At 39.8% G+C, this 20,139-nt stretch overlaps 1 protein-coding gene across 4 annotated transcripts; it reads right to left on the reverse strand.

The window, feature by feature from the left end:
- Positions 1-13,193: 13,193 nt before the first annotated feature.
- Positions 13,194-18,940, reverse strand: CUNH18orf21 (chromosome unknown C18orf21 homolog). 4 transcript variants are annotated; one of them, XM_034995770.1, is made up of 5 exons: positions 18,719-18,936; positions 18,609-18,631; positions 16,418-16,617; positions 15,274-15,470; positions 13,194-13,398 (listed from the first exon to the last, which is right to left on the reverse strand). In XM_034995770.1, the coding sequence occupies exons 1-5, from the start codon at positions 18,793-18,795 to the stop codon at positions 13,245-13,247; spliced, it is 651 nt and encodes a 216-aa protein (XP_034851661.1). In that variant the 5' UTR covers positions 18,796-18,936; the 3' UTR covers positions 13,194-13,244. The 4 variants fall into 4 exon arrangements, 2 of the variants coding, with proteins under 2 accessions (XP_034851661.1, XP_034851662.1); XR_004677581.1 differs by lacking the exon at positions 18,609-18,631 and having other exon boundaries at positions 18,719-18,906; XR_004677582.1 differs by lacking the exons at positions 18,609-18,631; positions 18,719-18,936 and adding an exon at positions 18,417-18,588.
- Positions 18,941-20,139: the final 1,199 nt, after the last annotated feature.

A 20,139-nucleotide genomic window follows, 5' to 3' on the forward strand; every position in this document is an offset into this window, starting at 1 on the left:
ACTCTGGCATTAAGTACATTGATGATTAACATTGTTGTGCAGCCATCACCACCATGAATCTTTAGATTTTTCATCTTCCCCAATGGAAACTATACCCATTAAACAATAACTGCCTATTCCCCAGCCCCTTGCAAGCGCCATTCTACTTTCTGTCTCTGTGAACTTGACTTCCCTAGGTACCTCATATAAGTGGGATTAAAAATATTTGTCCTTTTGTGACTGGCTTATTTCACTTAGCATAGCGTCTTCTGGGTTCATCCATGTTGTAGCGTGTGTCCTTTTTAAGACTGAATGATATTCCATTGTATGGATATGCCACATTTTTTTTTTATCCATTTGTCTGTTGATGGACACTTGGATTACTTCCACATTTTGTTGTGAATAATACTGCTATGAACATGGGTGTACAAATATCTGCGCAAGTTCCTACTTCGATTTCCATTTGTTTTTTTTTCAAAGCAGTACTTATATTCACATCAACAAAGTAGAGTTAGAATGAACTATTGATAAGGATATTCTAGACAGTTGATGTCAAATCTTTTGAGATACACAGATATTATTCAACTGTATGTTTTCTCTCAAAGAGTTTACAATCCAGTGGGAATGAAATACAGTGACAACTTTTAGAATTGCCCAAAGCTTACTTTCATTTTTAAACTAGCATATTTCTTCTAAGTTAGTGGTTCTGTAGGCCAGCAGTATTAGCCTTAGCTGAGAACTTGGCAGTGCAAATTCTTGGGCTCCAGATCTATTGAATCCGAAAAATCAGAGGATGGGTACCAGCGATATATCTTTTTAACAAGCCCTCTAGGTAATTCCGACCCACACTCAGGTTCCAGGTTTGCTTTGTGCGTCACTGTTCCAGGCATCCAACACTTTACCTCAGAGATTTGTGAGAAACCGTTAGAGGGAGTGAGAGGATTTGCTCCAACAAAAGCAACTGTTAAAAAAAAAAGTGTGCTTTCTTGACAAGCCAAGAAATGCTTTTCATCTGTGTTCTTTCAAGTCTTAATGAGCCCCACTCTACCCTGGCAAATTCTTCCATATTTCCTTATTTCATTTCTCTGTCTAGTGCATGTCTTGCAATTCTTCAGAGGTACGTAGAGTGAAGGAGAAACTGAAATGCAGTCTGGGGTCTGGCCATCATCTACTGGATCTAAAAGACTCACTAGCCCTTGGTGTAGTTAAACCACCACAGGTTTAGCTACTTTTGCTGCTGAAATCCCTGTGATTTTATTTCCAACTGTTCAATGACATCAAAAATGGAAACTATTTTTAGTATCTTTGTGGTAAAGATAATTATCTTAATAATAATGGACTTAAAATGGAATGTGAAATGAGTTTTAGAATTATACATTTCACATTTGAATTCCATGCACCATGGAAAAGGTATAAAACAGAATATTTGAATTTAAGTGAAATTGTTATGCAGAGCCATTAGCTAATTCAGATAGTCTAGAAAAAGTCAGTTGTACTGGTATTGTTTGGTTAAATTTATCATCTTTTTAAAGCCCTGTTTCTTTGTTCAGGAAAAAGTTCCATTTTACTCATGGAAATACAAGCCAAATGAGAGATTTTAAGAGGTTTTAAATCATGCATTAATACAGTAATATTTATGGTCTCCTTTTTCCAGCTCTTGATATTTAAATTAGACAATCTTGTACTTTTATGGGATCAAGTTAATAGCAGAGCGCTACTGATGGTGTTTGAATTCTTCTTAAAATCTCTTTGTGTATTAATAATAAAAATAAACTTGGGGGGGGAAATCCTTGTGTAATCCAGTTATAACTGCCCTAAGGTGGGAAGTGGTGCCTTGGTTATATACTGCAGCTGGAGTGTGCTTAGAGGAGGGAAATTAAACTGTTTTCATTCTTCTTTTTGAGCTGGTGTTTGAGCTATGCGGGATCTCAGGTAAGCTTCATGCCCAGTTCCTTTTCCTATCTAGCTGGTAACACTAAATACTCTAGCCTGAACAAATGTCATTATTAGGGCTTGGCTTAACATTCTCCGCGTTTGAATTGCTAGTCTCTATGTCTTGGCTAGAATGATGAAGAAAAATCTAGTTCCTTTATCTTTGGTTTCTTGCTTTTATATCCATTGATGAACAGAACAGTTACAGCTGTGGTGAAATTTTACATCAATAGCATAAAGCTCTTTTTTCCAGTTGGGTGTAATTTTCCCCACCAGGAACCAATAAAAAGCTAACTGCTAGTGATTGAGCTTATTGACTGGTTAAGGCATGATTTTTTCTTACAGCATAGACTTTTTTTAAGGTTAATATCTTTCAAAGCATGTGACTTGAAAATAATATTTAAACAGAAAACCTATCTTTTTTTTAAAGATTTTATTTGAGAGAGAGAGAGAAAGCGAGAAACAGAGCACAAGCAGGGGGAGGAGGCAGAGGGAGAGGGAGAAGCAGGCTCCCCGCTGAGCAGGGAGCCCAATGCGGGGCTTGATCCCAGGACCCTGGGATCATGACCTGAGCCAAAGGCAAACACCTAACTGACTGAGCCACCCAGGTGCCCCAAACCTTTTTTTTTTTTTAAGATTTTATTTATTTATTTGACAGAGAGAGAGCGAGAGAGGGAACACAAGCAGGGGGAGTGGGAGAGGGAGAAGCAGGCTTCCTGCCGAGCAGGGAGCCCGATGCGGGGCTCGATCCCAGGACCCTGGGATCATGACCTGAGCCGAAGGCAGACGCTTAACGACTGAGCCACCCAGGCGCCCCAAACCTATCTTTTTTAATATAAAGTGTTTTCAGTGTGAATTTTTTAAAAGCTCTATGTTATTTAAATAAGTCTAAAAATCCTCGTAGTTATACAGTGAAACAACTGCTAATTAAAATAACCCAGAGCAGGGCGCCTGGGTGCCTTAGTCGGTTAAGCGTAGGCCTTCAGTCAGTTAAGAGTCTTACTCTTGGTTTCCGCTCAGGTCATGATCTCAGGGTTGTCGGATGGAGCCCTGCATTAGTCTCCACCCTCTGGGCACAGGGTCTGCTTAGATTCTCTCTCTCCCTCTCCTCTGCTCCTTCCCCTGCTCGTGCGCATGTGTGCGCGGTCTCTCTCTTAAATAAAATCTTTAAAATAATCCAGAGCAATAAGTATGCCATTTTATTATCAGATGTTACTTAGTCATATGTGAATATGAATATGTGAAATTAAATATTCACTAGATATATTTTTGGCCCCTTAATACCTTTGAATACTCTAATGAGGTTAGATACAATGAGATTTACTAAGTGCTTGTTTGCTGTCATTTTACAAATTCTAAGTAGTTACTTCTATTATAAGTAGTGCCAGTAGTAAGCATCATTTGGTTAAAATATTCCTGTTTCATGTTTACTTTCAACTTTGATTTGGTTTCTATTTTTGTTACATTAGTCAGTGCATCATATGGATGTGATAGCATTCTGTAGGCATTTTAAAACTTCTTTACTGTGTTAGAAACCTCATTTGTTATTAAAATACAGTGTTAAGGATGTATAGACTTGTTTAATGAAATGGTAATTTGTATTTTATGTTCTCTAAGAATGCTTCTGTACAATATACTTTTGTTTCTTAAAAGATAAAACTGAAACCTGATTTCATTGATTGTTCCCAGAGGTCAGCAGTTTAAAAAAATTAGTCTTACTCTCTAGAAAGATATACCATCTAAGGTAGTCAATAAGAGCCAATAAAATTTAGTTATAAACTCAAAATTTTATCATCAGGTGCTTCTGATCCTTGAAGGTAGTTTATCAAAGAACTCTGCAAGTTTTCATTTTGTCTGAACCATGCCACCTTTTCTTTGGAGCAAGAATGACAAGTATATGTCATACATGCCCTTTTCCCCATAAGTTTCTCTGTCTCTTGCTTATGGCAGAGGTCTCTAATTCTATGAAGCCTCATCAAAATCAGAGCTTTGTGCAGCCATCACCCATTGACTAGGGTTGGAACAGGAATTGAAATACATTTCTTTGCTATGTGTCTAGGGGAAAAGTTGAATGCTTCTTCAGTTTTAAGAATGGTGCCACCATTCTGAACTTGAAATGTAGTAACCAGTAAGAGGAATATGTTCTCAGAGTTTGTAGTTTCCTAAGAATACCCAGTCCAGAACTCTTCCTCAGCTTTTCAAGATTTTATGGACCTAAGTTGTCAGAAGCCCAGTTAATATATCTAAATAAATACCCCTTTTCCGTTTAATAAAGCAAATATAGTTTCTGTGGTTTTTGAATGAATGCATTAATATGCATTGTTTAATACTATACCAGAAGCTGAGATAATTGAAACATGAGAAAGATACAGCTTTGCCCTATAGAACTCAGAATCTAATGTGGGAGAGAGACACTGACTGTAATATAAGTCTTACGTGATGGTGTGAAAAAATGTTACAGAAAAGATGAATGGCATTTGAACTCATCTCTAAAGGTTGATCAACTGACCATGGATCGAAAAAATAATGAAAAAGATTTTTAAAAATATGTTCTTTACCTATGTTTCAACAATGCTGATGAATTAAATGAAAAACTAATGGGATAATCTATATAAATATACTTTTTGCTCAGTGGAAATCGGAAGGCATTAATCTTACTCATGTTGAATAACATGGCTAAGTTTAGAGTAGTTCTTTTGGATAGAAAGGTTAGGTTTTAAAGAACAATGTAGTTGCCCGATTTCAAGTATATGCTGCTTGGGTCAAACAACAGAAACGGTCTTTAAAATTGTTCCCTGTGCTCCCATCCCCCACCCCCAAGCCACAGCTGTGTATTTATTTTTCTCTGTGGCTAAAAGGCGATAGTTTTATTCTGTTCATGTAGTATGAAATGCTGCGATGGCTAGAACATGGCTCCATATCTGAAATCAATTATAATAATAGAGTATGGACCAGTAAAATAAAGACCCTCGCACATGAAAATGAAACATGATGGGCAATCTAACTTCTTTCGTTATACTTGTTGCCATGACTGGGACTGACTGTATTTGACAAAGGGACAATGGGACAGACTGTCTGTCTGAACTGTAGACCAAGGACCATGCCACTTGTTCTCACTGGTAAAAAGACTAGATTTACTTTCGGGCGGACACCACACCTACGTTTGTCTGACCATGTAATTTGAGGAATGCCACTTCTGACTGTAAATATCTGAAGCCATAGCCAGAAGTGCGTACTAGCTGAAGGAAAATATCTGAATTCTCCTTGGGGGAGCATCTCTCACCCAGCTTTGGCTGTGTCTCAGATTTGGACTTTATTATAAAGACTTGAGTGAGGGTTCTGTTTACAGTTTAACCTAAGGGCTGACTAGGTGGGATGTATTCTCCTGTTTTTATTGGAGTTAATAACTCCTATGTGAGCCTGAAGGCTCTCATATTAATTGAGGTTATTGAATTCCCCCAGGTAAAAAAAAAAAATCTGGGTGTTTTTCTCTCATGAATTTAAGAACTGTAGTTTTCAGGGAAATGCTTGGAATATTAGCATATTTGGTGCATATATATTAAGACTGATGAGAAAGTTTATAAATTCTTTAGAACAGAATTGGTATGCCGGCAATATTTTAGATAAACCATTCTCTCTAATGAGGACACTTTTCCTAGACAAGATAGTGCATCTTAGAGGTATCCTTGAAGTTCATGGGCATAGTGAAGTTCTTATTGAATTGATATGAGGAAACAACACAGCACTTCAGCAGAATCTTAGCAGAGGCGTATGCTCCCTGCAAAATCCAGAAGTCCACATTAGAGTTTTAAACAGAAGCTTGAAAAATAAAAAATAAAATAAATAAAAAATAAACAGAAGCTTGAAGGCTACCCAACTACTCCTTTATATTCCAGTTGTCCAAAAGTCAAGTATTTGATCAACCCAAAGGCAGAAGTTAGAGTACATATTTAAAATTCAGAAAGAGGGACACTGGGTGGCTAAGTCGGTTAAGCGTCTGCCTACGGCTTGGGTCCTGGGATCAAGTCCGGCATCGGGCTCCCTGCTCAGCGGGGAGCCTGCTTCTCCCTCTCCCTCTGCCTGCCGCTCCCCCTGCTTGTGATCTCTCTCTCTGACAAATAAATAAATAAATTTAAAAAACTAAATCAATAAAATTCAGAAACATTGCTTGTATTGACTTGGGACTGCAACATAAAACTGATTTTAAAAAGATAAAAACTGGGGCGCCTGGGTGGCTCAGTTGGTTAAGCGACTGCCTTCGGCTCAGGTCATGATCCTGGAGTCCCTGGATCGAGTCCCGCATCGGGCTCCCTGCTCAGCAGGGAGTCTGCTTCTCCCTCTGACCCTCCCCTCTCTCATGTGCTCTCTCTCATTCTCTCTGTCTCAAATAAATAAATAAAATCTTAAAAAAAAAAAAAGATAAAAACTGTCACTAGGAAATAAATAAATTAGGCCTGCTTTTGGCCACAAAATTTAAAAAATTAAAAGATAATTTTAGACCTAACCTAAAAAACTTCTATTTATCTCTTCTTATTAGTCACATATAATTATATTTAAATACCAGATATCCTGCTTGGTGTTTTCCTGAGGGTATATGAAAAAAGTAGCTTGTATTATAGTTAACTAATACAGGGAGAATTTAGATCTATATCCTGTAAATGTAATTCCAAGATACTGAAACAAAAGCCCAAACATAGATACTTAACACCACTATCTAATCTTTTACATGAGTTTTGTGTGATCTTTTCCTAAGTTCAAAATGAAACGATGAAATAACTGATCTGAAATTAGTATGATTTAATGATAGATCTGAAGATTTTATATTTCTAAAAGTTAAGGATTTAAAGGCATTCTTTAAATATTGTAAATTATGTGTACATTTGATGTGTGTGGGTGTGTGTAATTGCTTACTAAAGTTAGTAAAATATTCTCTAAAAAGCTAATTGGTCTGAAAAGATAAATTTAAAATATTTCATATCAAAACAAAAGGGCCTAACAAGATTTAATTGAATATAATAAAAACTGTATACTTTAAACACTTGTACTACTGCATTCTCTTTTGTCTATTAACTTCAATGACAATTGATAATTGTACCTAAGATTTAAAACTAACATTTTGGGATGCCCAATTTATAAAAGAATATGTTAATTCCAAAAGTGTTGCTACAGTTTCTGTCTTTGAGAAAAGTAAAAGGTGATTTGGAATTATTCCAGAGAAACTTGGGCATAAAAATCTTGTACTTACCACTATGGGTTGAGCCACCTCAGGAAGACACAACTGAGGCTGGAAGGACCCCTTGTGCATAACTTTGGAGATTGAACCGCTTGGGTTTTCTGCATTTCACAAAGTGAGTTCATAGAACAGGCTTCCCTTAATCTCCAGTACTTACAGGCCACCTCAAGGAATCAATTGCCAAAGTCTGTCACTTGTTAGAACATCAAACCGCCTTGAATTGAATAAGAACTTAAACAATTAGACTGAAGATATATTAAGACAAGTGTTGATATCATTAAAGAAAAAAATTAACACCTGTCAAAAGGGTAAGAAAGACTTTTTATTCAGGACTTTTGTGATATGTATCAAAACTATCCCAATAGGGGAGAGAGATGGGGCTCAACTCTGAAGATGTCAAAGACAGTTTGGGATTTATAGCCAAGGAACAGAGTGAGGGGGTCAATGGGGTGGGAAATTACTAAGAGGAGACATCAAAGGTGAGGGGATTCTTGCTGAAGGCAGGCCAGGGTGATCAGATGTCAAGGGTGGGGGAATTCTCCCTAAACTGACCTAGCAAGATTCTTGCTAAATCTAGGCTAGGCAGGTGGAAGACAGAGCCCAAGGGGGACACCTAGTCAAAACTGGGGTTCAGAAAAGCCTGTGTAAAGTTTGGTCAAGAGGAGAGTCTTTGTCAATATAATTGCAACAGTTTTTTTACAAATGAGTTCAAAGGACAGCCACCCTAGGGTAATGCTAGATCTTATTCTTCTGGTGGTTTTTTTTATTAGTGTTGATATTCATATTTTATAGATTTTTTGGGATCAATTATGATAATAGGACAAATTGCTTGAGCACTTTCAGTATGCCATCTACTCTTCTGGGTATTTTTCCTGTACCATCTCCTTGAGTCCTCACGGCATCCTTATCAGGTAAGTACTATTATTATTGTCACTTTACATAGAAAGAAACAGACTCTCAGGAATTAAGAAAGCCAAAGATTATACAGTTAATTAAATGTCATAGTCTACCGCAAAGACTACAGTCTTAACCAGTAGGCTGTACTGCCTCCCAAACAGGTCATTTTTGGTCAGAATTAAGAATTATAATTAAAGGAATAGTAGTATGGTTTATCACATTATAAAGAATACTTTCATTGGGTTGAAGGGTTAGAACATTCAAGTGGACATTTGGTAATGTGAGAAGTAAATTTTAAATATGAGAACTCAGGATTTTTAAGAATTCATCTTTTCCAGATCTTACTCTGGAGAAGTCTGGTAGCAGTACCATTACTATCCGTCAGTAAAAATATCCCCAACATCCTGTCTCTGGCATCACTACTTTCTGCTTGAAACTAGCAGGGTTTCTTGGAGAGTGGAAGCTTCCATGTCTTAGGCCTGAGAGAATGAAGATGGTCCTGGAACTTTCTTTGCAAGAAAGCAAGAAGGATGCTTTCAAAGTTCTCATGGGGTCGCAAGAATAAAGCCAACTTAAAAGGGGCTCTCACTGGCCAAGATATAACAATTTAATCATCCAAATAGAAAATAAAAATTGTTTGGGGTGCCCAGGTGGCTCTGTTGGTTAAGCAGCCAACTCTTGATTTAGGCTCAGGTCATGATCTCAGGGTCCTGGGACTGAGTCCCATGCCGGGCTCTGCACTCTGGGGAGTCTGCTTGATGATTCTCTCTCTCCCTCTGCCTCTGTCCCTGTCTCTGCTCACGTTCTCTCTCTCTCTCAAATAAATCTTAAAAAAAAAAAGAAAAGAAAAATTGTACTAATTAAAGCAAGTAGTCTCTGGAAAAATTGTCTCCATAATGTCTTTTAAAAGAAAAATTGGTATTTTCTTTTTTGTAAAGATTTTATTTATTTGACAGAGACACAGCGAGAGAGGGAACACAAGCAGGGGCAGTGGGAGAGGGAGAAGCAGGCTTCTTGCCGAGCAGGGAGCCTGATGTGGGCAGGACCCTGGGACCATGACCTGAGCGGAAGGCAGATGCTTAACCATCTGAGCCACTCAGGTGCCCCAAAATTGGTATTTTCTTTCCAAATAAGTAATATTATTATACAAATTTATTTTTATTCATAAAAATTCCTGTTTATATTTAATTGTAAGTTTAGTCCCAGGATAGATAGAAGCATATTGAACACTTTCTACCTGAATTATACCTGGGGTTGCAGCACCCCCAGAGTTCGGACTGACAAGTCTCTTCAGGCCTCTGTGTGAGAAGAGCTGTGTGCAGGCAGGAAGGGCACCTTACAAGTCCACCAGAGGCATCCGACCCAGGCTTGTGGTCAGAGCTTTGAGCATTTCTCTGTGGGTGTTACACTTCAATAAATGGTTTACTGAACAAAGAAAATGTGGGGAAGGGAAGGATCCAGGAAAGGAAGAAGCTGAAGATGAAGGAAAAGGCAGGACTATTGCATTGACCTGAGTCAGAGCAGGGGTGGCATCCAGGCTAGATGGGCAGACTGGCCCATTGGGTAGGAGGAAGGCTGGCTCCTCTAGCGAGAGAAGCAAGAGAGAGAACTCAGCTGTGAAGCAGAGTGATGTCTCAAATGTGCAATTGCATTTTGAGCCCAGTTAATTCACTGGCACTGTCCCTCTCAGGGGTGAGCCACCTAGGAATATTACTCAAGAGTTCTAAAATCTGAGTAGTGGTCACTGTTAAAAGTCACCATTGTGCTTTCTGCAAATAAGTCCAAGGGGCTGTGCTGAGGGAGAGAACAGTGGCCTACAGATTGTCATCAACTATGTGACACCAAAGTTCTTTGTGACACGAATGAGGCAATCATTAACTCTCTTGCCCCTTTCCCACCCATTCCTGATTAGGTTTTCTTCCTCAGCGTTCTGCCCACCCTGTCCCTCTCTGGATGGTGAGGGCCTCTTTTTCATCCTCATAATGGCTGCCTTTAGCGTAGGGTTGCTGCAGCCCCCAGGGTCAGTGGTGCTCTGGTCACGTGTCCCAGGCTCCATATCCCCGGACTGGACAAAGAGCCCAGAGCTAAGTGGAGCTGTTTTCAGGAAGCACCCCAGTAAATATATCAGTGTATGAACAAGCCCTATGGTGATGGGATGGACGTCCAGGAGTTAGAGCTGCACAAATGCACGTTTGCTGCTTCTCTTTACGAGACTATCATTTTCATTTAATCCTGAGTATCTACACTGTAATCTGTTTAGGAAATGTTTCATTTTCATTTTTTTAAGAACAGCTTTACTGAGATAAAATTCACATACCACAAAATTCACCCTTTTAAAGTGTAGACTTTAGTGGTTTTTAGTATTCAGAGTTGTGTGGCCATTGCTAATTCCAGAACATTTTCATCACCCTAAAGAACTCCATACTCATTAGCAGTTATTCCCTCTCCCCGCCCCCCCTCAGCCTCAGGCAGCCACTAATCTATTTCTATGTATTTTCCTATTCTGAGCATTCCTTATAAATTGAATCATACATTATGTGGCCTTTTGTGTCTACTTTCTTTCAATTAACATATTTTCAAGGTACATCCGTGTTCTAGCATGTATCACTAATTCACTTTTATGGCTGAATGATATTCCACTATATGGATATATCATATTTAGGTATCCATTCAGTAGTTAGGTTGACATTTGGGTTGTTTCTACTTTTTGGCTATTACAAATAATGTTGCTATGAATATTCATAAACAAGATTTTGTTTTCAGTACTGTTGGGTATATAACTAGGAGTGATATTGTGGGTCCTATGGTAATGCTATGCTCAACTTCTTGAGGAACTATCAAATTCTTACAACATGGTTGCACAAATTTTACAATCCCAGAAGCAGTGTGTCAGAGTTCCAATTTCACCACATTCTCATCAACACTTGTTACTGTCTGTGATTTTAGCCACCCTAGTGGGTATGAAGTGGTAGCTCGTTGTTTTGATTTGCACTTCCCTAATGACTAATATTAGATGTAAGACGTTGAGCATCTTTTATGTGCTTATTGGCCATTTGTTTCTTTGGGGAATTGTCTGCTCAGAATCTTTGTCTGTGCTTTGTCTTTTCATTATTGATTTTTAAGTTTCTCCTACTCCTGGATATAGGCCTCTTAAGAGATACATGATTTGCAAACATCTTCTCCCACTCCGTGGGTTATCTCTTCATTTTCTTGATGCTGTCCTCATTTGAAACATTCAGGTTTTAAATTCTGAACTCCAATTTATCTATTCTTTCTTTTGTTGTTTGTGATTTTGGTGTCATGGGTAAGAAACCATTGCTTAATCCGAGGTTATGAAGACTTAGTTCTAGGTTTTCTTCGGAGCTTTATGCCCACAGTGTTATTTTAGTATTCTCTTTAAAGATGCCCCAAAACCCTTCTGCCAAACAGAAAAGAAAGTCAAGAATCCATGGTATTTTTCATTTGCCACTGAGGTAATGTGAGTAACTTCCCACCCAGAAGTTCTTGCTTTTACTACTTTTTATCCTTTTCCCAGTCAGGTGGCTGAAAGGACCTTGGTTCTAAATCTGGTATGTAACAAGCGGGCTAAGGAATTCAAATGTAAATGTAGTGGTTTAGGGATATTTGCAGAGCTTGTGCTGTGCTGGGCCACAGCAAATGAGATCATGTAGGCCTGCAAAGAGCTCACAGGCAGTTGGGGACAAAATCAGAAGCAGGAAACTACAGGGTCACCAGCACTTTGATAAAGTGGCCCTTCATAATGCAGTAGGGTTGGAGTGGAGGGCAGTCTGCAAAACCATGCAGAGGCCCAAAACTGGCAAGAAAATGGTATGTCCTAAGAACTATAAAGAGCTCACTATGGGTGATAAGGGAGAGTGGTAAGCAAACAGAAGAGCAAGGAGAAAAACAGATACTCCAGTGAGAAGTTAGCCAGAAAGGTAAGGTACCATGACCAAAGTATTGTGCTAGATGCCCTGTACACACTGGGAAGGCCCAGCTCCCTCACCTATGGCTCACAGGCTAAAGAAGTTCAGAATGATGACTCTTGCCATCCCTCTCTAATGCTGGCACTGTTAGTATTATTTCACTTCATAGAACTACAAGACCAACTCGTTAATAACCTTGGCCTTTCAGTTTGCCAAGCCCTAAAGGGAGAAGTTTAAGTTTTAAATTTTTAAACAGCAGAGAGAGTTTGGAAACAGTTTATAAAGTATCTAAATTATTTAAGGAATTTTTAAAAGACAGGTTGAATACAACCCTAGCCTATCATTTTAGTGTATCTATGTTCCAGAGATTTAACGTAGCTAAACTGTTCCTATGTTGTATTCTGCTCTAAATTTTAGACCTAGAAATAAGTCTTCACCAGAGCAAATAAAATGCCACTTGTGATAAAATATTACTAGGAACAATAGAAAGTTGTGAAAATGAAATCTGGGGTATCAGAATGATTTACAATTAAGAATGCTCCATATATTTACTTTTGCCTGCAAAACAGGAGGAATGTTCAGCTTTTATTTTTTAATGTTCAGCTTTTACTAATACAGTTATGCAGATGATTGTGGAAAAACAAGGCATACGTGATCCTTTTTCTGAATTAGCAATAAAGCAGAAGACGCCTAGAAAGGAGTGAGCAGGCCCTCTCATTAAGGTTTCAATTTCCTTATGAAAGAAAATGACATAATGCAAACTGCTAATTAAGGGAAGATAAAACAATATGACCACTCAATGTCCATAATAGCTTTGCTACTTACAAGGACCTCTCCCATATTTTTGATCCTCACAACCACCTGTGAGGTAGGCAGGTTTCAGTTATTCATTTTCATGAGGTATTCTCTCCATAAACACTGAAAAATGCCCAGAAAAGTTTGTTCGTGGACCTCAGGTTCCATGTACTTAAAGAATAAATAAATGGTTTTGGGGTTTTTTTTTTTAAGATTTTATTTATTTATTTGAGAGCGAGCAAGCAAGAGAGAGAGAGCGCACAAGCGCAGGGAGAGGTAGAAGCAGACTCCCCGCTGAGCAGGGAGCCCAACGTGGGGCTCCATCCTAGAACCCTGGGATCATGACCGGAGCCGAAGGCAGATGCTTATCTGACTAAGCCAACCCGGTGCCCCAGAATAAATAAAAGTTTTAAGAAAGATGTTTTTCTGACTAACTTTAGTTTCAGAAATTGCATTAAACATTTATTTTCACAGCCCATCCTTTACAAAGATAGTAAGAAATTTCTGAAGTCCACCTTTGAATTCTTTTGGGATTCACTCTGACTAAGCAACATTTTTAGTTGAGAGAAGTGCTTCTTTGTTTTGCTCACATTCTTTGAGGAGCAAGTGGGTGCTGACTGTCCAGATGTAGGTGTCCTGAAAACAAACATAAAACCACACTTAGGTATACTGGTAAGTTTAAAAAATGCTTTTCCTGCTTAGCCTAAATAATTGCTACTAGAATCCTTTTCTACTCTTGTGTATTATGGCCATAAATGAGCAGTGGCTGAACCCAGCATTCACCTTACTACATAGGCTTTAGGCAACATTCAGGAGGTCACTGGGTGGTTCTGGAAGTTTCTATCACACCTGAAGAAGGTTAAAGGTAAAGTGTCATCAGGCCTGAGTTCCCTTTAAGTCTGACATCAAGATTCATGACAATTCTAAGGACTTTAAAAACCTATTTCTTCATGGCTCAAAACCACTTCCTCTCTCAAAAATGAAGAACATGCAGGTGCCACTCCACTGTATCTCCCCACCTAGAACTGAACTCCATAGGGCAGACTTTATACTACTAATTGTATATTCCGCTACTTCTTAACAGTGCCAGGCACAGAAAAGGCCTTCTAAAAATATTCGCTGGATAAATGATTCCCAGGCTGCTATGTGTGTATTTCTGTTTCCTTCTATTTCATGCCCTCCAATTGTGTTCCACATCCACGAAACTTTATTAGGTTTTGTCAAGTCTGATCCCTCTTCTACTCCCCATCTGTACAATAAATATGAAATATCTCTCATTCCTGCATATATCTAAGCAGCAGTCTGGACTAAATGCAAGTGAATTATTTTAAATATGCCAAATTCTCTTTTATCTACATTTAATCCAATAAAGTAGAAACTTCTATGAATTCCTATCATGCCAAATATCAAAATAATTAAATCAAAATATAGAGAAAACTAGACTTGAAATTTTAGTTCTTATCCAATTTTATAAATGTCAACCCAATATAAAAAACTCAATGCAGTAAACAGATAATTCAGTCCTTGCTGAATTTTGCTGTTTATGTTCAAGAAACTACCAGACTCAGTTTCTCTTTTGGTATAAAATGTTCAAAAATTCATTTCCCAGTTTCTATGAAACTAAATTTACTATCACACTGAGTGAAGTACTGTGAACTACAGTACAGTGCTCAGTCATATAGTTAACCTAGTAGCAGCTGACAAATCCCTATTCAGTGAGATTTCCACAGGAATTTCTGACAGAGGAAATACCAAGAACAAAGGTTTAGAGCAGGAAAGTAAACTGAGTTTACGTCAGTTCAGTTTTGCTAACACATAGGATGAATTAAGGCAAAGTAAGAAGGCAGACGCACTGGTGCCAGGTAGGAAGGGCTGGGAAGCCATGCGGGAACATTTGATCTACATGCTGTAGCGTGAGATGGTAAAGGCTTCTAATCAGAGCTGTGCTTTAGGGAAATTATCAGACTAGAAGAGTTTGAAACTAGAAGCAGAAAAGTACTGTAGTAGTCCCAGCAAAAGCTGAATACAGACTGAACACAGCAGGAGGAAAAAAGGAGAACAGATGCAAACCCCATGGAGGAAGGACAGAGAGACACTAGCGACTGACTGGACAAGGACCAAGGGAGTAGTTGTCTACTCTACCACCATTTCAGGTCAGACTGTCTACAAGGCCATGTTCACTGACGGAAGAAGGAACTTAGGAGGATGAACAGGTTTGAGTAGTCAGCTGTGGGGACATGCTGGGGGGATAAAGTGGATATATTTAGCAGCAGCTGGGAACAGGCAAAGGGAGAGGTTGGAAGTAGAGGAAAAGAGCTGGAAGTTAGAAGCAGAGGTGAGAACGAAAGATATACGAGCATATGACATTAAAGAAAAGGGTATGGAGGGGAAAAAAAATGGGCACAAGGCCTGAACTGCGTGGCAAATTTAGGGAGTATATATTAAACAGAGGAAAGCAGAAGAAATAAGAGTTCACACCAGCAATGCAAATAGCTTAACGAATTAAGATACCTGAATATCAAGGCTGGGCTCTTGCCTTTGGAACCACACTTCTGATTTAAGTTTGCAGAACTCGGAGTCTTTCTCTCTGGTGTCTTCAGGCTGAGCTTAGTCGTAGGAGTGGTAGGACTGCTCTTCAGTGCTGAGAGAAAGCTTCTACTTTTACCATGATGTTTAACTGTTCTGTTGCATGTTTTACAAGTAGTCAACTACCGTAAAAAGAAGAAATATTGGGCCTGATTTCTCTTATAATTTAATCCAATAAATTACATGTTCATTAAATTCTTGTATGTAAGGGACTACACTAGGTACGAGCAGGTAAGACAGGCTGCCCTCAGGGAGTCTGTAATCTAGCAGCAGCAATCAGACAAGATACAAATATAAAATGAGAAAATCTACAATTAAAAGTTACTGGCTAAACATTTGTATTTAATTTAAAACACATTTTATTTTTATTTATTTATTTTAAAGATTTTATTTTTAAGTAATCTGTACACCCAGTGTGGGGCTTGAACTCATGACCCCAAGATCAAGTCACATGCTCCACCAACTGAGCCAGCCAGGTGCCCCTAAAACACCTTTTTAAAAATAAAGTCTCTACTTTTTCAGTGTAAAACCATGTTTGGGGGGAATAAAGGAACTGTGACTGATACCATTTAACATCTGGAAGAGTGTTCTTTATAACAGCAGTTGACATTTAACTTTTGTCTCAGAACTCCAAGCTGTTTTCCAATAAAACATGGCAAATTATCCCTGAAAATCTAAGTGACCCCTTCAAAACCTTAGTGATTCTATATTCTATAAATATAGGTCTAAATCAATTTATAAAACCATCAAATGAATTCTCACCTCTTTACTTCATTAATTCCAGAGGCTGACCTATCATGGTCAGAACTTCATAATGTATATAATTGTCAAATCACTGTGTGTAAACTTGAAAATAACATATCAACTATACATCATCAAAAATTTTTTTAAAAATAAGTTTTACTTTTGATGAAAATCAATCACTAAAAAAAAATTTATGTATATATATTGACAATCTATGTATACTATCACAAACCTCTGAGTTGTATGTAGCCTGATCCTTAATCAACCTCATTTTAAGTACAAGAAAATTCTTGTTTATTTATACATACTGGAATTGAAATCTTACCAATACACTTTTGGAGTCTTTGTATTTTTTCACAATTTTTGCTTCTTTAAAACTGAGTGTATAATTTCTTGCCTCTCGGTTAAGAAGTTTTTGTATTTTGGGTGTCAGTTTGGACTTGGGTTTGAGGCGCACTCGAGAGTTATCCAAAACCAGCAACTGGAAACAGTATGGACATGTTCCTTCAAAAGTTATGTTATCATCTGAAATAATACAAATGAAACTCATGATTCAGCAAATCAGAAAATTTTGTTACCTCAAACAGCCAATATTCTGTGATAAAGTATACTATTTAATATGAACAGATATATATTCTCTTTAAGCAAACTCAAAATATGAGAACTTGCAAAAAAGACAAATTGGCATTAATTTATTTTGCAAAATACTGTAATTCTATCCATTCACTCCTTTTAGCAGCAGACAGGTTAAGTCCCCACTCTTTGCTACCTTACTCATTACTTGTTACTAAGTAAAAAAAGCTGTCTCACCAATTTTACAAACATATTTATCACGAATCAGTAAATTACACTGTCATTTTCACAATTTTGTGATTTGTGGGCCAGGCTTTCTGCAGGTAGCTCTCAGTACAAGGTAACAGGAGAACAGACTTGCCCCAGATTGTCTATGCAATCAAGACAGCCATCTACCATGTTAGGCTGAGGAGTCATAACTAAGGAGTAAAAGAGCTGCTATCTTTAAATAACTCACATTCTAGGGGAGCCCTAAGCAGACAAAAATAAGACTGGTGACAAATGTAACAGAATATGATTAAAATGCCCTGGAAACTATTAAACTCTGTATGGACCCGCCGAAACACTCCTAAGAGAAGTGGCTTGACAAAGGTCAAATACTCCAAACATCTGTACTTGGAGATGGCATCCATTACTGGTAAAGGGCTTTCAGGTGGAAGTACAGTGAAAAAGAAAGCACAGCTATTAGGGAAAGGTGAGGGTGTGGGGGTGATGCAGCTGGAAAGGAAGGTAGGCACACCATGGATTTATTCAACAATTATTTGTTAGTGAGCACTCTGCTAAGTATACAACAACTAAGGACCATGCTTGTAACTCACTTCTGCCAAATGTTAAATTCATTCATATTAATTGAGTGACTGTCAAGTGCCAGGCACAGTTCTGGGTACAACAGACAGAACAGTGAATAAAGGACAATTCATGCAGAAAGTAAATATAGCAACACCAAATGTGTAGCGCGGGGAAGAAAAAAAGGCAGGGATAAAGAGTAGCAATGGAGCTGCCCTGGTCTTAGTTAAGGTAGCCAGCGAAGGCTTTGTGGCGGGGCATCTGTAGAGAGCAGAAGGACACAAGGAAGGAATCCACGCAGGTATGTGAGCTAAGAGTTCCAGGCAGAGGAAGGGCAACTTCGAGGCTGTGAAAGAGCAAGGAGGCCTAACAGTGGTTGGAGTTGAGTGAGCAGGTCGGAGAGGGAATGTGGGCTTTTGATGTAGGGCCTCGTAGTCCTTTTCAAAGATTTTCACTTAAAAAAAAAAAAAAGATTTTCACTTTTACTCTGACATGGGAAGTCATTTGAGAGTTTGTGGCAGAGAAGGAACATGATCAAGCTTAGGTTTCTCCTGCGCTCACATGGCTGCTCAATTGAGAATGGATGTAGAAATGCATGAGCGCTGCTGGCAATAACCCAGCCGTTGACTCGGTCCAGGACGCTAAGATGAACTGGTGAGAAGCAGCTTAGGTTCAAATATGCCAAAAGGCGTATTTGCTGGCCAGTGGCTTGGGGAGGGAGGCTATTAGGGAGTCACGAATGGCCCCAGGGTTTGGGGGGCTGAGTTCACTCTAAGGATGGAATTACCATTTACTGAATTGGGAAGAACCGGAGGAGGACTGTGTTGGGGGGTAAAGCTCGAGCTTTGGCCTGACAGACATTCAAAAGGTGTCAAGAAGACATCTGGCTATGAGCCTAGAATGGGGCGAAGTCCTGGCTGGGGGTATAAATTTGGAAGCCATGAGACTGGATGAGAAGCCGTCACCAAGGAAGTGAGTGTAACTAGAAAAGACGTCCAGGGAATTTGGGAGTTTTCACGAAACAGAAGCCACTAGGGGGTTGTATGAGAGCAGTGGGTCCGTGAGATTTCTCTTTTGCGTCATCCTGAGCGCTGCGCGGAACGCAGGGGAGCGGGGCGACGAGAGCCTGACCCACAAGCGTCGGACGTTCTCCCTACCGTGTGACGAACTGTAGGCCCAGCTGGAAAGGAGAAGGAGACCGGTGAGGGAGGAGGGAAGACCCCCGCCGCCGCAGCCGCCCGCCTCCCCTCTCCCGCCCCTCTCTTACAGGAGATAGCGGGCCTGGCCCGGGCAGCTCTCGTGTAGTTGCCGCGCCGCAGCCTCAAGGTAGTGCTTCTGCCTCATCGTGACCGCCACCCCCACGCCGATAAGCCGAGCGACAAGAGGAGTCTCCGGAAGCCGGATTCGCAGGCTGCCGGACTTGGACCGCGGAATCCAAGCTCCTTCCGGAAACCGGCGCCCGCGGCAGAGGAGTTCCGGTTTCCCTCGCCTCCGGCCCTGCCCCCTAGGCTCCGCCCCGTCCCCGCGGGCCCGAGCGGACCCGCCGCAGACCTGCGCCTGCGCGGAGCAGTGTGACCAGCTGGGGTGGCGACGTCCGCTCGGGGCAGTTCGGCCAGCCTCTCTTTCTCGCTCCTGATAGCGTCTTCTGTGGTACCCCTGTTGTCATTTCCTCAGCCCACGTCGCCTTCTAGATTCTCCATCCGGGGTGTTGGTTGGGGCCGGGCAGGCGGTGTGCGGCCCGCAAGGAGGCCGCCGGTGGCGCGGCCGCGGGCCTGGGAGGGAAGAGCAGGGCTGTCCGTGCACGAGCCAGCAGCTTACCTTCTTTCCCCGTTCTTCATGGAACACGGCAGAAAGTTAACAGTTCGGTGTTGCGCAAACAGCGCTGTTACGGAGTTTGGAAGCATTGCTATCGTCCAGAAGGAAACCCCATCCCCGTTTAGCAGTTGCTTCCCATTCTCCCCTCCCTCCCAGCCGCTGGCGACAACTAGTCAGCTTTCTGGCTCTATGGGCTTACTCTGGACATTTCTTGAAAATGGAATCATAGGTGTGATCTTTGTGTCTGGCTTCTTCCACTTAGTATCATGTTTTTTAGGTACAACCACCTTGTAGCTTATATCAAACTTAATTCCCTTTTATGACTGAATATTACATTGTATGCATACCAAGTATTGTTTATCCATTCATCCATGATGGACATTTGGGTTGTTTCTACCTTTTGGCTGTTGTGAATATTGCTGCTAGGAACATGTCTGTTTTCTGGGGTTTTTTGTTTGTTTGTTTGTTTGTTTTTTGATAAACACGTAGGAGTGAAAATGCTGGGTCATATGGTAATTCCATGTTTAACAAGGATTCCAGTTTCTCCACATCTGCCCCAACCCTCATTTTTTTCCACCTTTGTTTATTTTTTTAAATTTATTTTTTATTCTAACCATCCTAATGAGTGTGACTATAGTTCTGATTTGCATTTCCTAGTGAATAATGAGTTGAGCATTCTTTCATGTGTTTGTTGACAACTTGTATATTTTCTTTGGAGAAATGTCTATTGAAGTCCTTTGCCCATTTTAAAATTGGGTTGTTTGCCGTTTGTTGTTGAATTGTTAGAGTTTCAAAAAATAAACTCTGGAGACTAGGCCCTTATTTAGCCTTCATTTTCAATATCCAAAAGGACTCAAATTGAGATAGGGAAAC

Source organism: Mirounga leonina, unplaced genomic scaffold (assembly GCF_011800145.1).
Source record: "Mirounga leonina isolate KUSES-001 unplaced genomic scaffold, KU_Mleo_1.0 Mir_93, whole genome shotgun sequence".
Taxonomy (NCBI): domain Eukaryota; kingdom Metazoa; phylum Chordata; class Mammalia; order Carnivora; family Phocidae; genus Mirounga; species Mirounga leonina.